This window comes from Narcine bancroftii, chromosome 5 (genome assembly GCF_036971445.1).
Source record: "Narcine bancroftii isolate sNarBan1 chromosome 5, sNarBan1.hap1, whole genome shotgun sequence".
In the NCBI taxonomy this organism is placed as follows: Eukaryota; Metazoa; Chordata; class Chondrichthyes; order Torpediniformes; family Narcinidae; genus Narcine; species Narcine bancroftii.
This window is the reverse complement of record NC_091473.1, coordinates 46141641-46155304: the sequence shown is the minus strand read 5'-3', so window position 1 is coordinate 46155304 and position 13664 is coordinate 46141641. Positions and strand designations below refer to the sequence as shown.

The following is a 13664-nucleotide window of genomic DNA, read 5'->3' as shown; positions in this document are numbered from 1 at the left end:
CTGGGTATTTTTAAAATGTATGCCACTTGGCTCAGACTTAATTAGCATAGCAAAAAACTGGTGCAACAGAATTCAAATCCACAACCTTCCTGCAAAATCCATCACAATTAAAAGTCATCTGCCCAAAATCCTAACTCCAATTTTCTTTCCACAGCCTCTTCTATATATTTTCAGCATTTTCTGTTATTTTGGCAAGAATATAATGCTTATATCAGTGTTGTACAGAAGTAAATTTGTATTAGCAACTGAGCTCAGTCACTAAGCAATAGTGCAGGATACAAAAGTACTTTATCATTACTTATTCTGCAGGAATATGTTGTTCACAACATGACAAATAGAAGCAGGAGTTAGCTGTACAGCCCTTGCATCCTACTGTGCCATACACAAAGATCATATTTGATTGACTTCAGCAATATTTTCCAGTACTATCCTCACAACCCTCAATTTCAATAATATCTAGAATGTATGCGTTTACATCTGAGCCTTCACAGCCTTCCAGAGGTAAGTGAAGAATTTTCTCCATATACCAGCTACAAACTCTGCCCAGTCCCTCTACACCTAGCCTGTCATGCTCCAAGAATTTAATATATTTCAATAACATGTCCCCCCCATGCTTCTAAATTCAGTTGGTAATGTTTGTGTGACTACACTGTTAACATGTGTCTCAGTTAAATTTAACAGCACTTGAAAAGTTCACATTATGGCTCCTTGAACTGCACACCATTTGAGCCTTTCAGCTCCAAACCTCTGGGCAAACAAAAAAAAACCTCTAATGTTAAACCAATCCTATAATCTGAGAACTCACACATTAAGCATACCCCAGCTTTCATGAATAAAATTATGAGGGTGGTTTTATTCTTAAAAGAGCATAGCTGGCTATGCTCCTTTATGTATACACCATCAAATTTAGTGGACATAAAATTAGAGATCCAGAGAATAAGTTCTTTAAATGGCCTACACAAACGCAAGAGTCAACCCTAGCTATTTGTCAGTAGTAAAAAGTAGCCTAAGTACCAGTTTTAAAATGTAACACAGGTGCAATTAGCAGGCAGAAGCTACCACAAAAGAAGTGCCAAAGCCATACCCATGTTAATTGTTTTAAATTCAGACTTACAAAATCATAAAGCATCTCTATCAAGTATTGATTTTTTTTTTAAACTATGTGCCAGGTCTATTGCACATTTGATGAGGAGGCTTGTGAAAAGATTGCTGAAGCAGTGATTTTTTAAAAAATCTTTGCTGGCCAAAGAAGAGATGCCAGATAAAAATATTGATTCAAGAAGGGCAACAGGGATATGCCAGATCATTACAAACTGGTGAGTGCAACTTCAGAACAAGAATGAGCACTTGAAGCCACAGAAAACAAAGAAGATTATGAAGAAGTACAAATAGATACATGATAGATGTCCAAATTAAAACCTGAATGCTGAAAACATTCAGCAGGTGAGGCTACACATGTGGAAAGAAAAATATTCAAAGTTTCAGCCAAGAAATCTTCAATTTTCCGAAACTTATCACTAGTCCAAATGCTCGTTTCTTGTATTATAATTGCTATATATTGGTCATCTTTGAAAATATTCATCTCGAACATTCAACGAGACATTATATCACTTATCGTCAAGGTAGTGAGCAACAACGAGCACATGTTGCAAGATGGTGTTGGTCATCCATCTCCCATCCACCTCCAGAAGTTTTGCTTCAAAACCAACTCAGCTGAATGAAAATCTCTTGGGGTCTTTGTATCTTTTGTATTCCGGAATGATAAAAGACCAGGTAGACCTGGAAAACATGAGAAGGAGCAGGCCATTTGGCACTTCAAACCTGTGATCATGACCGACTTATTACCTCAGAATCGTAATCGTCCATTTAGAAATTTATCGTTCTCATCCTATTGTTTTTTTTTCCCTGCAATTTAGCCGATGCAGCTTTCTATGGTAGGGAATTCCACAGATTTTTTTTTCCAGTCCTTAGTTCACAATCGCAGACTTTAATCTCTTGCCCTGTTTCAGAAACCTCAACTAGGGAAAGCATTTTTGCTGCATCCAGTCTGATAGGTCTTATTTGTTTCAATTCGATCTCTTATTATTCCAAATATTTGTGAATACAAACAGAATTGAACTTATCTTTAAATTTATGGCACTTCAATTAACTGCAGTCTGGGAAACCTTTATTGCAATCACTCTATGGTCATTACATCCTTTTTAGGTAAAGTGGCATGCAAGTATTATTGCATTCTTGCTGCTCCAGTTAACTCTTTTTGCTATGAAGGTTAGCTTGTAATTTCTCTTTATTTCTTTCAAAACCTGCATGTTTACTTTCACTAACTGTAGTATAGAAATGCCCAATTTACTTTATATATCAATACTTAACAATCTCATGACATTTAAGCAATAAGCTACTATTTTGCTTTCTCTACCAAGAAGATAACTTAACATTTATGTATATTATACTGCATGTGCCAAGATTTTAAGTAACCTGAAGTCTCTAAGCATCACTCCTCCATACACTCACCCACTTCTCCTCCCCACAGCCAAGCCTGAAATGAGCAAAAGATACAAAAACCAAGAGATATTTGGAGTTAAAAAAAACTATTTGGATAGCCAGGAACCAATTAGGGATGGCTTTGTGCGTGTTAGGTCTTATTTAACCAATCTGATAGGGTTTTGAGGCAGTTACCAGGAAAGTTAATGAAAGACAGGCTGAGAAATACTGTCTACAAGGACTTTAGTAAGGCCTTTGACAAGGTTCCACATGAGAGGTTAGTCAGGAAGGTTCAGACACTCAGGCAAGGTACTAAACTGGATTCGACATTGGCTATACGGGAGAAGCCAGAGAATGGTAGTGGACGATTGCTTCTCAAGACTGTGACTCAGGGATCAGTGCTGGGACCATTGTAGTTTGTTATTCATATCAATGATTTGGATTATAATGTGGTAAATTAGTTCAGCATGTTTGCAGATAACAAAGATTAAGAGATGTGGACAGTGAGAAAGGCTTTCAAAACTTCCAAAGAGATCTGGATTAGCATGGAAAAATGGGATTTAATGCAGACAAGTGTGAGGTGTTGCATTTTGGAAGGACAAACCAAGAAAGGGCATACACAGTAAATGGTAAGAGTACTGAGGAGTGTGGTAGAACAGAGGGATCTGGGAATACAGATACATAATTCCCTAAAAGCAACATCAGAGGTAGATGAGGTTGTAGAGAGCTTTTGGCATATTGGCTGGCCTTCATAAATATAAGTATTGAGTACAGGAGCTGGGATGTTGATGAAGTTGCATAAGATATTGCTGAGGCCAAATGTAGAGTATTGTGTGTAGTTTTGGTCACCTAATTATAGGAAAGATAGCAAAAAGATAGAAAGAGGGCAGAGAAGATTTACTAGGATGTTGCCCAGACTTCAGGGCAGGTTAGGGCTTTTTCCCCCTGGAGCATCAAAGAATGCGGGGAGATTTGATGGAGGTATTTAAAATTATGAGGGGTTTCCAACTGAGTGTAGGTGAGAAACAATAGAGGACATGGATTAAGGGTGAAAGTGGAAAAGTTTGGGGTGAACTTCTTCACACAAAGAGTAGTGGGAGTGTGGAACAAGCTACCTGCTGGTGGTGAATGTGGTCTAAATGTTCACATTTAAGAAAAATTTGGACAGGTACATGGATGAGAGAGACATGGAGTGCTTTGGACTGCGTGCAGGTCAGTGCAGCAAGGCAGAACAATACTTTGGCAAAGTCGAAAGAGGCTGAAGGACCTGTTAACTGTGGTGTCATGTTCTCTGGTTCTAAAGTTACAATTTCCTCAGGCAATCAATATTGATCCCGAGCAAGTGGGTTTGGAAAGCTCATCTCTCCATAGTTATTAGCCTTTAATAAAATCTTCATTCAATTTTGAAGATAATCATTCATAAGAAACAAAAGAACAAGAGGCACATGAAATTATGAATGTTATGTGGCAGTTTAATTCCTCTCAGATTGGACTGAGCAACATGACTGCAGTCAAGCCAAGAGCTCTATTCAGCTTCTAAATTATTCATTCTCTGAAATAAAAAAGTTCTTATCAGGACTTGGTACTTGGATTGGCTACAGTGAGTACATCTCAACTCAGAACAGAATATAATTCAGCACAGCAGCACAAAGTCACACATTGTCACTTATAATGCAGGAGACAAGTGGAATGGGAAAGCACATCCCTGCATAACAGTGCTAAGGTGGAAATGGTTCTGTTTCATACCTATCAACACAACAACTAAGAAAACACAGCAGTGACTCAACTTCCTCAGAAGCACAAGGAAATTCAGCATATTCCAAACATCTCTTGCCAATTTATCTATTTATTTATTTATTTGTTTGTTTTTTACAAATGCACCAGAGAATATAACCTGTTCAGATACATCACAGCTTGGCACGAGAACTACTCTGTCCAAGACTGCAGAGTTATGAATGCAGCTCAGAAAATTTACTTCCCCTCCATCTGTATCTTACATGGTCTTGGGAAAGCTGCCAACATTAAAGGGCTCCTGTCATGCTCTCCTTTCTTCCTTCTTTCCCCCCACCCCCAGTCAGGCAGAAGACACAAGCATGGAAACAAGGGGCCATTTCTTTCCTGCTGTAATCAAGCTCTTCAATGGACCTCTAGTAAAACAGGATGCTCTTACACAGATTTTAGAATACCTTTCTGTCTACCCTGCACTTTGTCTTTGTAACACAACCTGCTTAATGGTGGACTGACCTGCCAGCATAGGACTCAAAATAAAGCTTTTCACTATCTCAGTATACTACAATTAGTAGTTCAATATTGTGGTGAACACAAGAACAACCTTGCTACAAATCAAGCACATTTCCATTGAATCAGCCAAAAATTTATTTTAGCATACTGCACAATTTCTCATTACATTTATGCCAGGATTTAGCATCATCAATATTTCCCATTCGAATTTATTCAGGCAATCACACCATTTTGTAATGTGTGAAAAAACCAAAATGTTAACCATTGAACATTTTGCACACGATCAGTCTAATAATCACAAGTTGTTTGGTAATCAATAATTCATCGTTAAAATTTAATTGAGCCTCGAAAATTGTAAATTGAATGCTTAAAACCCAAAGATCTGATAAAAAAAAACAATCTACCTCATGGAATTATATAATTCATATTGGGTCCACTTGGGTGAATTATGACAAGTTTGAATCACAGTGAAGAAATAAGCTAATTTTCAATGCTGCCCCAAGTAACCCAAAGAACATCAAGGTGGCTAAATAAAGATGTCAACCTATTTATTTTTCTTTAAAGCAACAATTTAAAAGGGTGTCATTTTCAAAAAGCTTATGAATGGATTGAGACTCATCCACAAGATGGACAAGAACACTGGCATAAACAATACACAGTATTTTGCTTCTCGCAGGATTAGCGCTAAAATGCAAGCAATCAGACAAACATGTCAAAGTGTTCAAAATGCTGGAGACTATATCACCTTAAAGTAATTCAGCCTTCATCAAAAACTGGCAAATAAGCTATGCAATTTAATGACGCAACTGCAAAAGTTGTTCTTTCACATGATTATCCTGTGACAACATAAACTGCAGCATTTCCAACCTTCCTCAAACAAAAACACTGGTGCTTGAAATGAACATAAAACTTTTACAGAAACTAACATTTACTTTATATTATATTGTTCGAAATCTTATCATTTAATTAAACAGAGAAAGAAACAACAGATGTTCAATATACTAAAGTGCAGGAGAAACTCAGCAAGTCACACAGTGTTCCTTACGTACGATTTTGTTTTCTATCAGGAAAAATTATCCAATAGAGCTTAATACTGCTGATTTGCATGCAACTGCACTATGTACTGAACTTGACAGCAAGTACAAGATCCCACATCTAACATGATGTACAAAAATTAATTTGCACTTTGCCACAAAATTTGTAGCATTTCTTAATCCAATCATTTATCAGCATTTTTGTCAAACATTCAAATTTCAACCTTTTTATTTACTCCATTTACTCTCTTTTCATAATCTTTCCCTTTATTTGCCCATACACCACGTCTTCAAACATTCATGTTACCCATCTGATTATCATCATCACTCAGCTTTTTTTTCTCGCCCCGTGTTCTGTCATTTAGAATTTGACAACACTGATGTAATGTAGTCAGTGATGCCAACTCCCCCCCAAAAAACATTGTTTCTATTTTTCATCCTATTGTCACACACACACAAAAAATCATGTTATGCTTCACACATGTGCTTTCATTCAATAGGATTATTTATGGTGGATCTTCAACCTTAGTGCTGCTTCTTTCACAAGCACCCATTCCCTCATAAGACACCTCACACCTTTCTTCTTTACTTGAACTTGTACATTTTTCCAACCTTTCTTTCACATTCTCTTTCTCTCCCTTTCTCCCCAAATCATCATGTAGATTTTTTCATTGCTTTCCCAATTCCCCCATCCCAAGCCATTCCCTCTCCTCCCCACTACACCTATTCCCAGTTGACGTTCAAATTTTTGCTCTCCCTTGTTGCAATCTTCCTTAGTGATAACTTGCCTTTTGATTCTCTGTGAGGAGTGTTTTTTTCAGTGCTCACCCATCTACCTTTGTGTATTCCAGTACTTCCTTTTTCACCTTCATCCACCACCCCTCCGAAAACATTTTTTGTATCCAAATCTTCTCTTGCCCTTCTCCTAATCACCCTCTCCCAATCCTATCCAACTCCCACCCTCCTGACCAACTCAAATCCAACTACAATCTGCCTGCCTCACTTCACCCACAAATGATGTGGACCTGATTTTAGTGACCTCTCCTCACTGCCCAATTCGACTCGACTTTGACTGCCTCACCGTAGTCTTGGACATGACTGCAACCCCCCTGCTCTCGCATCAGCCTCGCAGCCAACCATTCTGCGGGGACTTGCTATTATCGCCTGTTCTCATCCACCTCCCGTTGTCTTTAACTATACCTCCTCTTATGTGATGCACTCCTCAGCAGCGGACCATGCTTCCGCCCCCCCCCCCCCCGGTCTCTTCCTGTTGCACCCCAGGACCTCCTTCCCCCAAGTTGCCTCCAGCCGCCTCACCTTCAAAGTCCGACTCGCTGTCGGATTCAGTCTGGCCGTTGGACTCGGTCTGCATGGCGTCGGCATCGCTGGGCCGTCGGTTCTCGGCCTGCTCCCCTTTTTCCTTCAGCCGGGTGAAGTACTGGATGGCGAACTCGACCAGGTCGGTGGGCCGGTGCCGGAGCACCTCCACGGTGTAGCCCTGCAGCAGGTCGGTGAGCCCAGGCGGGATCTCGATGTTCATCCTTCCCTCACACTGACAGGAATCGATCAGCTTCGATTGGCAAAACAAGCGATGAATTCAAGGCCCCCACCTCCTCCTCCTCCTCCTCCTGCTGCTGCTGCTGCTCCACGACCCCGCCGCTCGCTCGCTCGCTCACTCGCTCACCCGAACACCGGACGAATAATCAGCAAAAATAAGCCGCGATATCAAACCGATACCTTCCCAATTAATCGCCGATTAGTCCGCATTTATCTCTACAATACGCTATCGAACCATTAAAGGGGAATTTAGTTTTATTCGTCAACTTTCAGTTGTTTTATTTGAAAACTGATTTAAGTTTAGAACACAAAAATATAGAGCTATTTAATCCCGTCTTGTCTTCTGGCGCTCGCCCTGTGCCTTCACTTGGGCGCGCTCGCTCGGTTCTGTGATGCCGCCCAATCAAACTTGTGGGCAGGCAGTGGCCGGGGCAATCTTGGATTGGCGTGGCCACCAGCCCGTTGGCGAACCGGTGGCGGCGGCCAATCAGCGTGGAATCGCGGGGGAGGCGTCGGGGGATTTGTGCGCCAACAAGGGAGGGAAACGACCCCCCCGCCCGCCGTCCTCTCTTTTCTTTCCCGCCCCTCTTTCGGGCTCGCCCCTCCCCCCTCTGGCCAATCACGGGCCGCTTCTCCATTGACGTCACCGACAGCACCTCTGGCTTACCCTCCACTGTTCCCCTGGAGACCGCTCTTCAAAAAAAAACAAGGGGATCCCTTGCAAAAAAAAATGGGAATTCCTGTGGCTTGAAAAAGGAGAGGGATCCTTGTGCAAAATCTTCTGAACCAACTATTGCGTTTCAGTCTATTTCATTGCAAAAGCTTTTTAAAATATCAAAACAGCAAAATGCAACAGGCAAGCGTGAGATTCCCATTGACAGATACATTTGCAAAATGAATGTCAAAGGGAAAGCAAATTGGGTTTGTTCATTCGATCGCTTCTTTTACATGATCGTTGAAGGGCTTTTAAAATAAACGTCGAAAAGGCGTTTCTTTCAGAAGCCACTTTGAAAACAATATTACAGATTAGGCTCTCACAGTCACCGCTCAAGAGCAGAGCCTACTCTGCCACTTTGGGGAAGCACAAAAGGAAGGAAATGGTGAGCACTTATAACAGTAGGACAATAGTCGATCATTAAACATTCATCTGACATGCACTGTGGAAATCAGTTCAGGGTGACCTTGGAGCCGGTTGGTCTTTGGCTGCCCTCCTCTGGGCTTCCTCCATCCCCCACCAAATCCCAGCTGCAGTACATGAGAAATGATAAAGGAAGGGGATTATGATTCCTCTAGATGGTACTATGTTTTGTATTGAAATCTTAATGAAAATCAAATCAGATTTTTTATATGGTCATATTGTACTTGAGCTGGCAATTATAAAGGGTGCTACTGAGACTTCAATGAAAATATTGTAACAAGATGCTGGAGAAAATCAGCAGGTCTACATGCTACATCCAAAGGAAGGAGGGGGTAACCAACGTTTCTGGCCTGAGCCCAAAACAGGCAGGCACCTGAATAAAAAGGTAGGAGGATGGGGGAGGAGAGGATGGAGGAAGGGACAGGGGAAGGAGCGCATGCTGACTAAGTGTGGTGAAAGGTATTTGCATAGATGTATGGACTGACTCCTCCTCGGATTTCCCAATAAAGGATGGCATGGCTGGACTTTCCCCCTCTTGCTCCTGTACCTGGAACCTGGCCAAGTAGTGCATCATTAATGCTCAGGTTTTTGGTAATTCTAGCCATTTAATCACTCCATCATGTCGATGTGATTATTGTGTGGTGCACCACAATTTAATTACCAAAACAAAAGCCATGGAAGCTCAGCATACAGGACAAGGCAGCAGCGATCGAGAAGATGCCCAGTCACCCAGCCCACAGACGGTGGAGTCGACCCAACCACGTGGTGCAGTAGCGGTCGCATCCCTGGGGTCTGCATCAACTCTGCAGCGGGTCATGGGAAATGTTTGTCAGGTGACCACGGTTAAACCCAGGGAGCCCAACACAGACGTTACCTTCGAGAAGTGGCTGCATGGGATGCAGACGGTCATGTGCCGCCACAACCTAAGGGATGCTGAAGATAAGTACGATCTCCTGTTTGCAGGCATGGGCGATCGGGCGTTTCAAATAATTAGAGACTGCCGAACGTACGACAAGGCGATGGCCCTGCAGCAGAAGCAGTATGGGACCCTGACAAACCCAATGTACGCGAGGTACAAATTAATGACCCGGCATCAAGCCCCTGGGGAGCCCTTCGCACAATTCGCATGGGCGATGAGAGTGCTGGATAGAGCCTGCGGATGTACCGCGGTGAGTGCCTCCGAGTATGCCGACGAGCTGATGCGGGATGGACTGCTGACAATCATGCTATCAATGCAATTCCATCAAAGACTGCTGGAAAAGGTAACTGCACATTGTAAGAAGTACTGGATTTGGGGGAAGGCGCTGGAGACTGCGGTACAAAGCCATGCCGGCGGTCCAGCATCCTCATGGAGAACGAGGGCACTGCCATATTGGGATATGGCACTGACAGCAGCGGCAGCCAGGGCCAGGAGCTGTGGGTTCTTCCTGCCCAGCCAGGAACACAGTGTGTTCAAATTGTAAAAAGGAAGGGCACTATGCAAAGGTGTGCCGGGGATAGCCCACTACCAGCAGTACTGCGTGCGATCCAAAGGGTCGGGACGCCATCTTGGGGAGAGCTGTTGTCAAGATGACAATCGCTAACATCAGCTTCGGATCAGCGACCGCTCACTTCACCTCCAGTCCCAGCCATGTGCGAGTACGACATATTACCAACAGGAATGGTACAATGGTGACTCTGAATTGGACCTAACTCTGGCCTCTGTGATGATGGATCAGAACAGGCCTCACCAGCTGGCGCGATCGATGATGAACATTGAGGTAAACGGTCACGTCACGGGTTGTTTGTTTGACACAGGGAGCACCGAAAGCTTAAAAAAGCGCTGTGCACTGAAGGTGTCTTCTGAAAAGTGCCAAATATCCCTGGCATCTAAAGCCCAGTCCGCAGAGACATGTGGGTACTGTTGGGTAGACTTAAGGATGCGGGGCAGAGTACAATGTATTTAAAATCATGGTAATGCCAAAATTTGTGCGCTAGTTATCCTGGGGTTAGACTTCCAGTGTCAGCTGGAAAGTGTAACGATGCAGTTTGAAGGTCCGCACCCCCTGATCATGGTGCAGAATGAGAAATTCGGCCCAGCCAATGAGAATTAGCTGGGTAGTATACGTGGGCTGTCCACACTTTGGGTCTCTCCACCTCTGCTATTTGAGCGCTTATCATAGAATTGCAGACCGACAGCTGTCAAAAGCAGGAGATATAGCCTGGAAGACAGACGTTTCATTAAAACCGAAGTCCAGAGGCTGTTGGCCGAAGGCATAATTAAGCCCAGCAACAACCCCTGGCAAGCACATGTGGTGATGGTGAAAGGGTGGTGGGGGAGAAGAACTGGATAGTAATAGACTACAGTCAGACTGTGAATAGATTTGCGTTACTGGATGCCTACCCCGTACCCCAAATCACCGACATGGTGAACGAGATAGCCCAATATAGGGCGTTCTCCACCATAGACCTTAAGTCGGCATACCATCAGATCCAACCCACCCAGAAGACAGGCTTTACATGACTTTTGAAGCTGGTGGCTAACTGTATCAGCGTGCCATTCAGTCTGACGAATAGGGTATCAGTGTTCCAAAGGGAGACTAATCTCAGGTGGACGATCACAAACTAAAGGCAACATTCCTGTATTTGGATAACATCACATGCAGCCTTGATGTGGAGGAATAGGATACAAATCTAAGGGAATTCCTCGCCACAGCAAAAACTCTAAACCTGACATATAATCAGAAGAAGTGCATGTTCCGCACTTCACGGCTGGGGATACAAGGGTAAGTGGTGGAGGGAGGGATCATGTCTCCGGACTCCAAGAGAGTGCGCTCCCTTAGGGAACTACCTTTGCCCCAGAACCTGAAAGCCCTGAAAAGGTGCCTCAGGTTCTTTTCCTATTATGCCCAATTACGTGTATTAGCGAAGACAATTGATTTTCCCCCCATCAGCGGAGGCTCGTAAAGCCTTCAAGGGCATCAAGGATGAGATTGCCAAGGCGGTGATGCATGCCATTGATGAATCTGTCCCACTCCAAGTGGAAAATATTGCCTCTGATGTTGCCCTAGCAGTTACGCTGAATCAGGCAGGCAGGCCAGTGGCATTTTTCTTTTGAACACTGGAACTGAGGCACCTGAATAAAAAGGTGGGAGGATGGGGGAGGAGAGGATGGAGGAAGGGAGAGGGGAAGGAGCATATGCTAAGAGGTCATATATGGATACAGGAAGTGAGGGTAGAAGAGAAAAAATGTTGAGGTGTTGTTTGCAAATCCAGTCTCTTTACCTGAGAAACCATAAAACCATAGGATTCTACAGTACCAATCCAGGCCATTTGGTCCATCCAGTCTGTGCTACTCTATTATTTCACCCAATCCCATCGAACTGCGCCCACAACTGCCTTCCTCAACTCCCCCATCCGTGTACCCATCCATCCTCTCTTAATGTCAAAATTGAACTGTCAGCTCGTTCAAAACTCTCACCACCTTCTGAGTGAAGAAGTTCCACCTAATGTTTCCCTTAAACATTTCACCTTCCATCCTTAATCCATGTCCTTGTGTTATTGTCTCACCCAACCTAATGGAAAAAGCCTTTCTGGTCAGCACACTTTCCACTACACATCCATTGAAATTTGCCAAGGTTTCCATGAAATACTGAACCTCCACAAACTCCTGAAGAAGAAGAGGTGGAAACGTGATTTCTTCACAATGACATTAGTATGTTGGGTCCAGGAAAGGTCACCCAAGATAGTGACCCCCCAGGAATTTAAATTTGCTCACCCTCTCCCACTGATCCCCCAATTCTCACTGGATTGTATACCTCTGGCTTTCCCATCGCCGAGTCTACAATTAGCTCCTTGGTTTTGGTGACATTGAGAGAGAGGAAGTTGTTAGTGCACAATTCAGCCAAGTTTTCAATCTTCCTCCTGTATGCTGACTCATCGCCACATTTTGTACAACCCACTACTGTGATATTGTCAGAACATTTGTAAATGGTGTTGTAGTTCTACCAAGTCACACAGTCACATGTGTAAAGCAAGTACAGCAAGGGGCTCAGTATGCAACCTTGCAGAGCTCCAGTGCTGGTGGAGATTGTGGAGGAGATGTACTTGCCATTTCACACTGATTGGGGTTTGGAGTTGAGGAAATGCAGTAACCAATTGCATAGTGGTGTATTGAGGCCTGGGTCTTGGAGTTTGCTGATTAATTTTGAGGGGATAATGATGTTGAATGATAAACTAGTCAGTAAATAGCATCCTAATGTATGCATCCAAAATGTTTGGCCTGGAAATCAGCCTGAAGAAAACTGAGGTCCTCCATCAGCCAGCTCCCCACCATGACTACCAGCCCCCCCACATCTCCATCGGGCACACAAAACTCAAAACGGTCAACCAGTTTACCTATCTCGGCTGCACCATTTCATCAGATGCAAGGATCGACAATGAGATAGACAACAGACTCGCCAAGGCAAATAGCGCCTTTGGAAGACTACACAAAAGAGTCTGGAAAAACAACCAACTGAAAAACCTCACAAAGATAAGCATATACAGAGCCGTTGTCATACCCACACTCCTGTTCGGCTCCGAATCATGGGTCCTCTACCGGCACCACCTACGGCTCCTAGAACGCTTCCACCAGCGTTGTCTCCTCTCCATCCTCAACATCCATTGGAGCGCTTTCATCCCTAACGTCGAAGTACTCGAGATGGCAGAGGTCGACAGCATCGAGTCCACGCTGCTGAAGATCCAGCTGTGCTGGATGGGTCACATCTCCAGAATGGAGGACCATCGCCTTCCCAAGATCGTGTTATATGGCGAGCTCTCCACTGGCCACCATGACAGAGGTGCACCAAAGAAAAGGTACAAGGACTGCCTAAAGAAATCTCTTGGTGCCTGCCACATTGACCACCGCCAGTGGGCTGATAACGCCTCAAACCGTGCATCTTGGCGCCTCACAGCTTGGCGGGCAGCAACCTCCTTTGAAGAAGACCGCAGAGCCCACCTCACTGACAAAAGGCAAAGGAGGAAAAACCCAACACCCAACCACAACCAACCAATTTTCCCCTGCAACCGCTGCAACCGTGTCTGCCTGTCCCGCATCGGACTTGTCAGCCACAAACGAGCCTGCAGCTGACGTGGACTTTTTACCCCCTCCATAAATCTTCGTCCGCGAAGCCAAGCCAAAGAAGAATGTATGCATCTCTGCTGTCCAGGTGTTCCTGGTTTTTATGTAGAGG

General features: G+C 43.8%; 1 protein-coding gene across 1 annotated transcript in view; it reads right to left on the bottom strand.

The window, feature by feature from the left end:
* Nucleotides 1–13664, bottom strand: part of prkar2aa (protein kinase, cAMP-dependent, regulatory, type II, alpha A) — a 344304-nt gene that overhangs the window by 271986 nt on the left and 58654 nt on the right. Inside the window, exon 7 of the mRNA XM_069937325.1 lies at nt 7074–7297. Within this exon, the coding sequence (XP_069793426.1) occupies nt 7074–7297 (224 nt within the window). The remainder of the gene's footprint in view (nt 1–7073; nt 7298–13664) is intronic.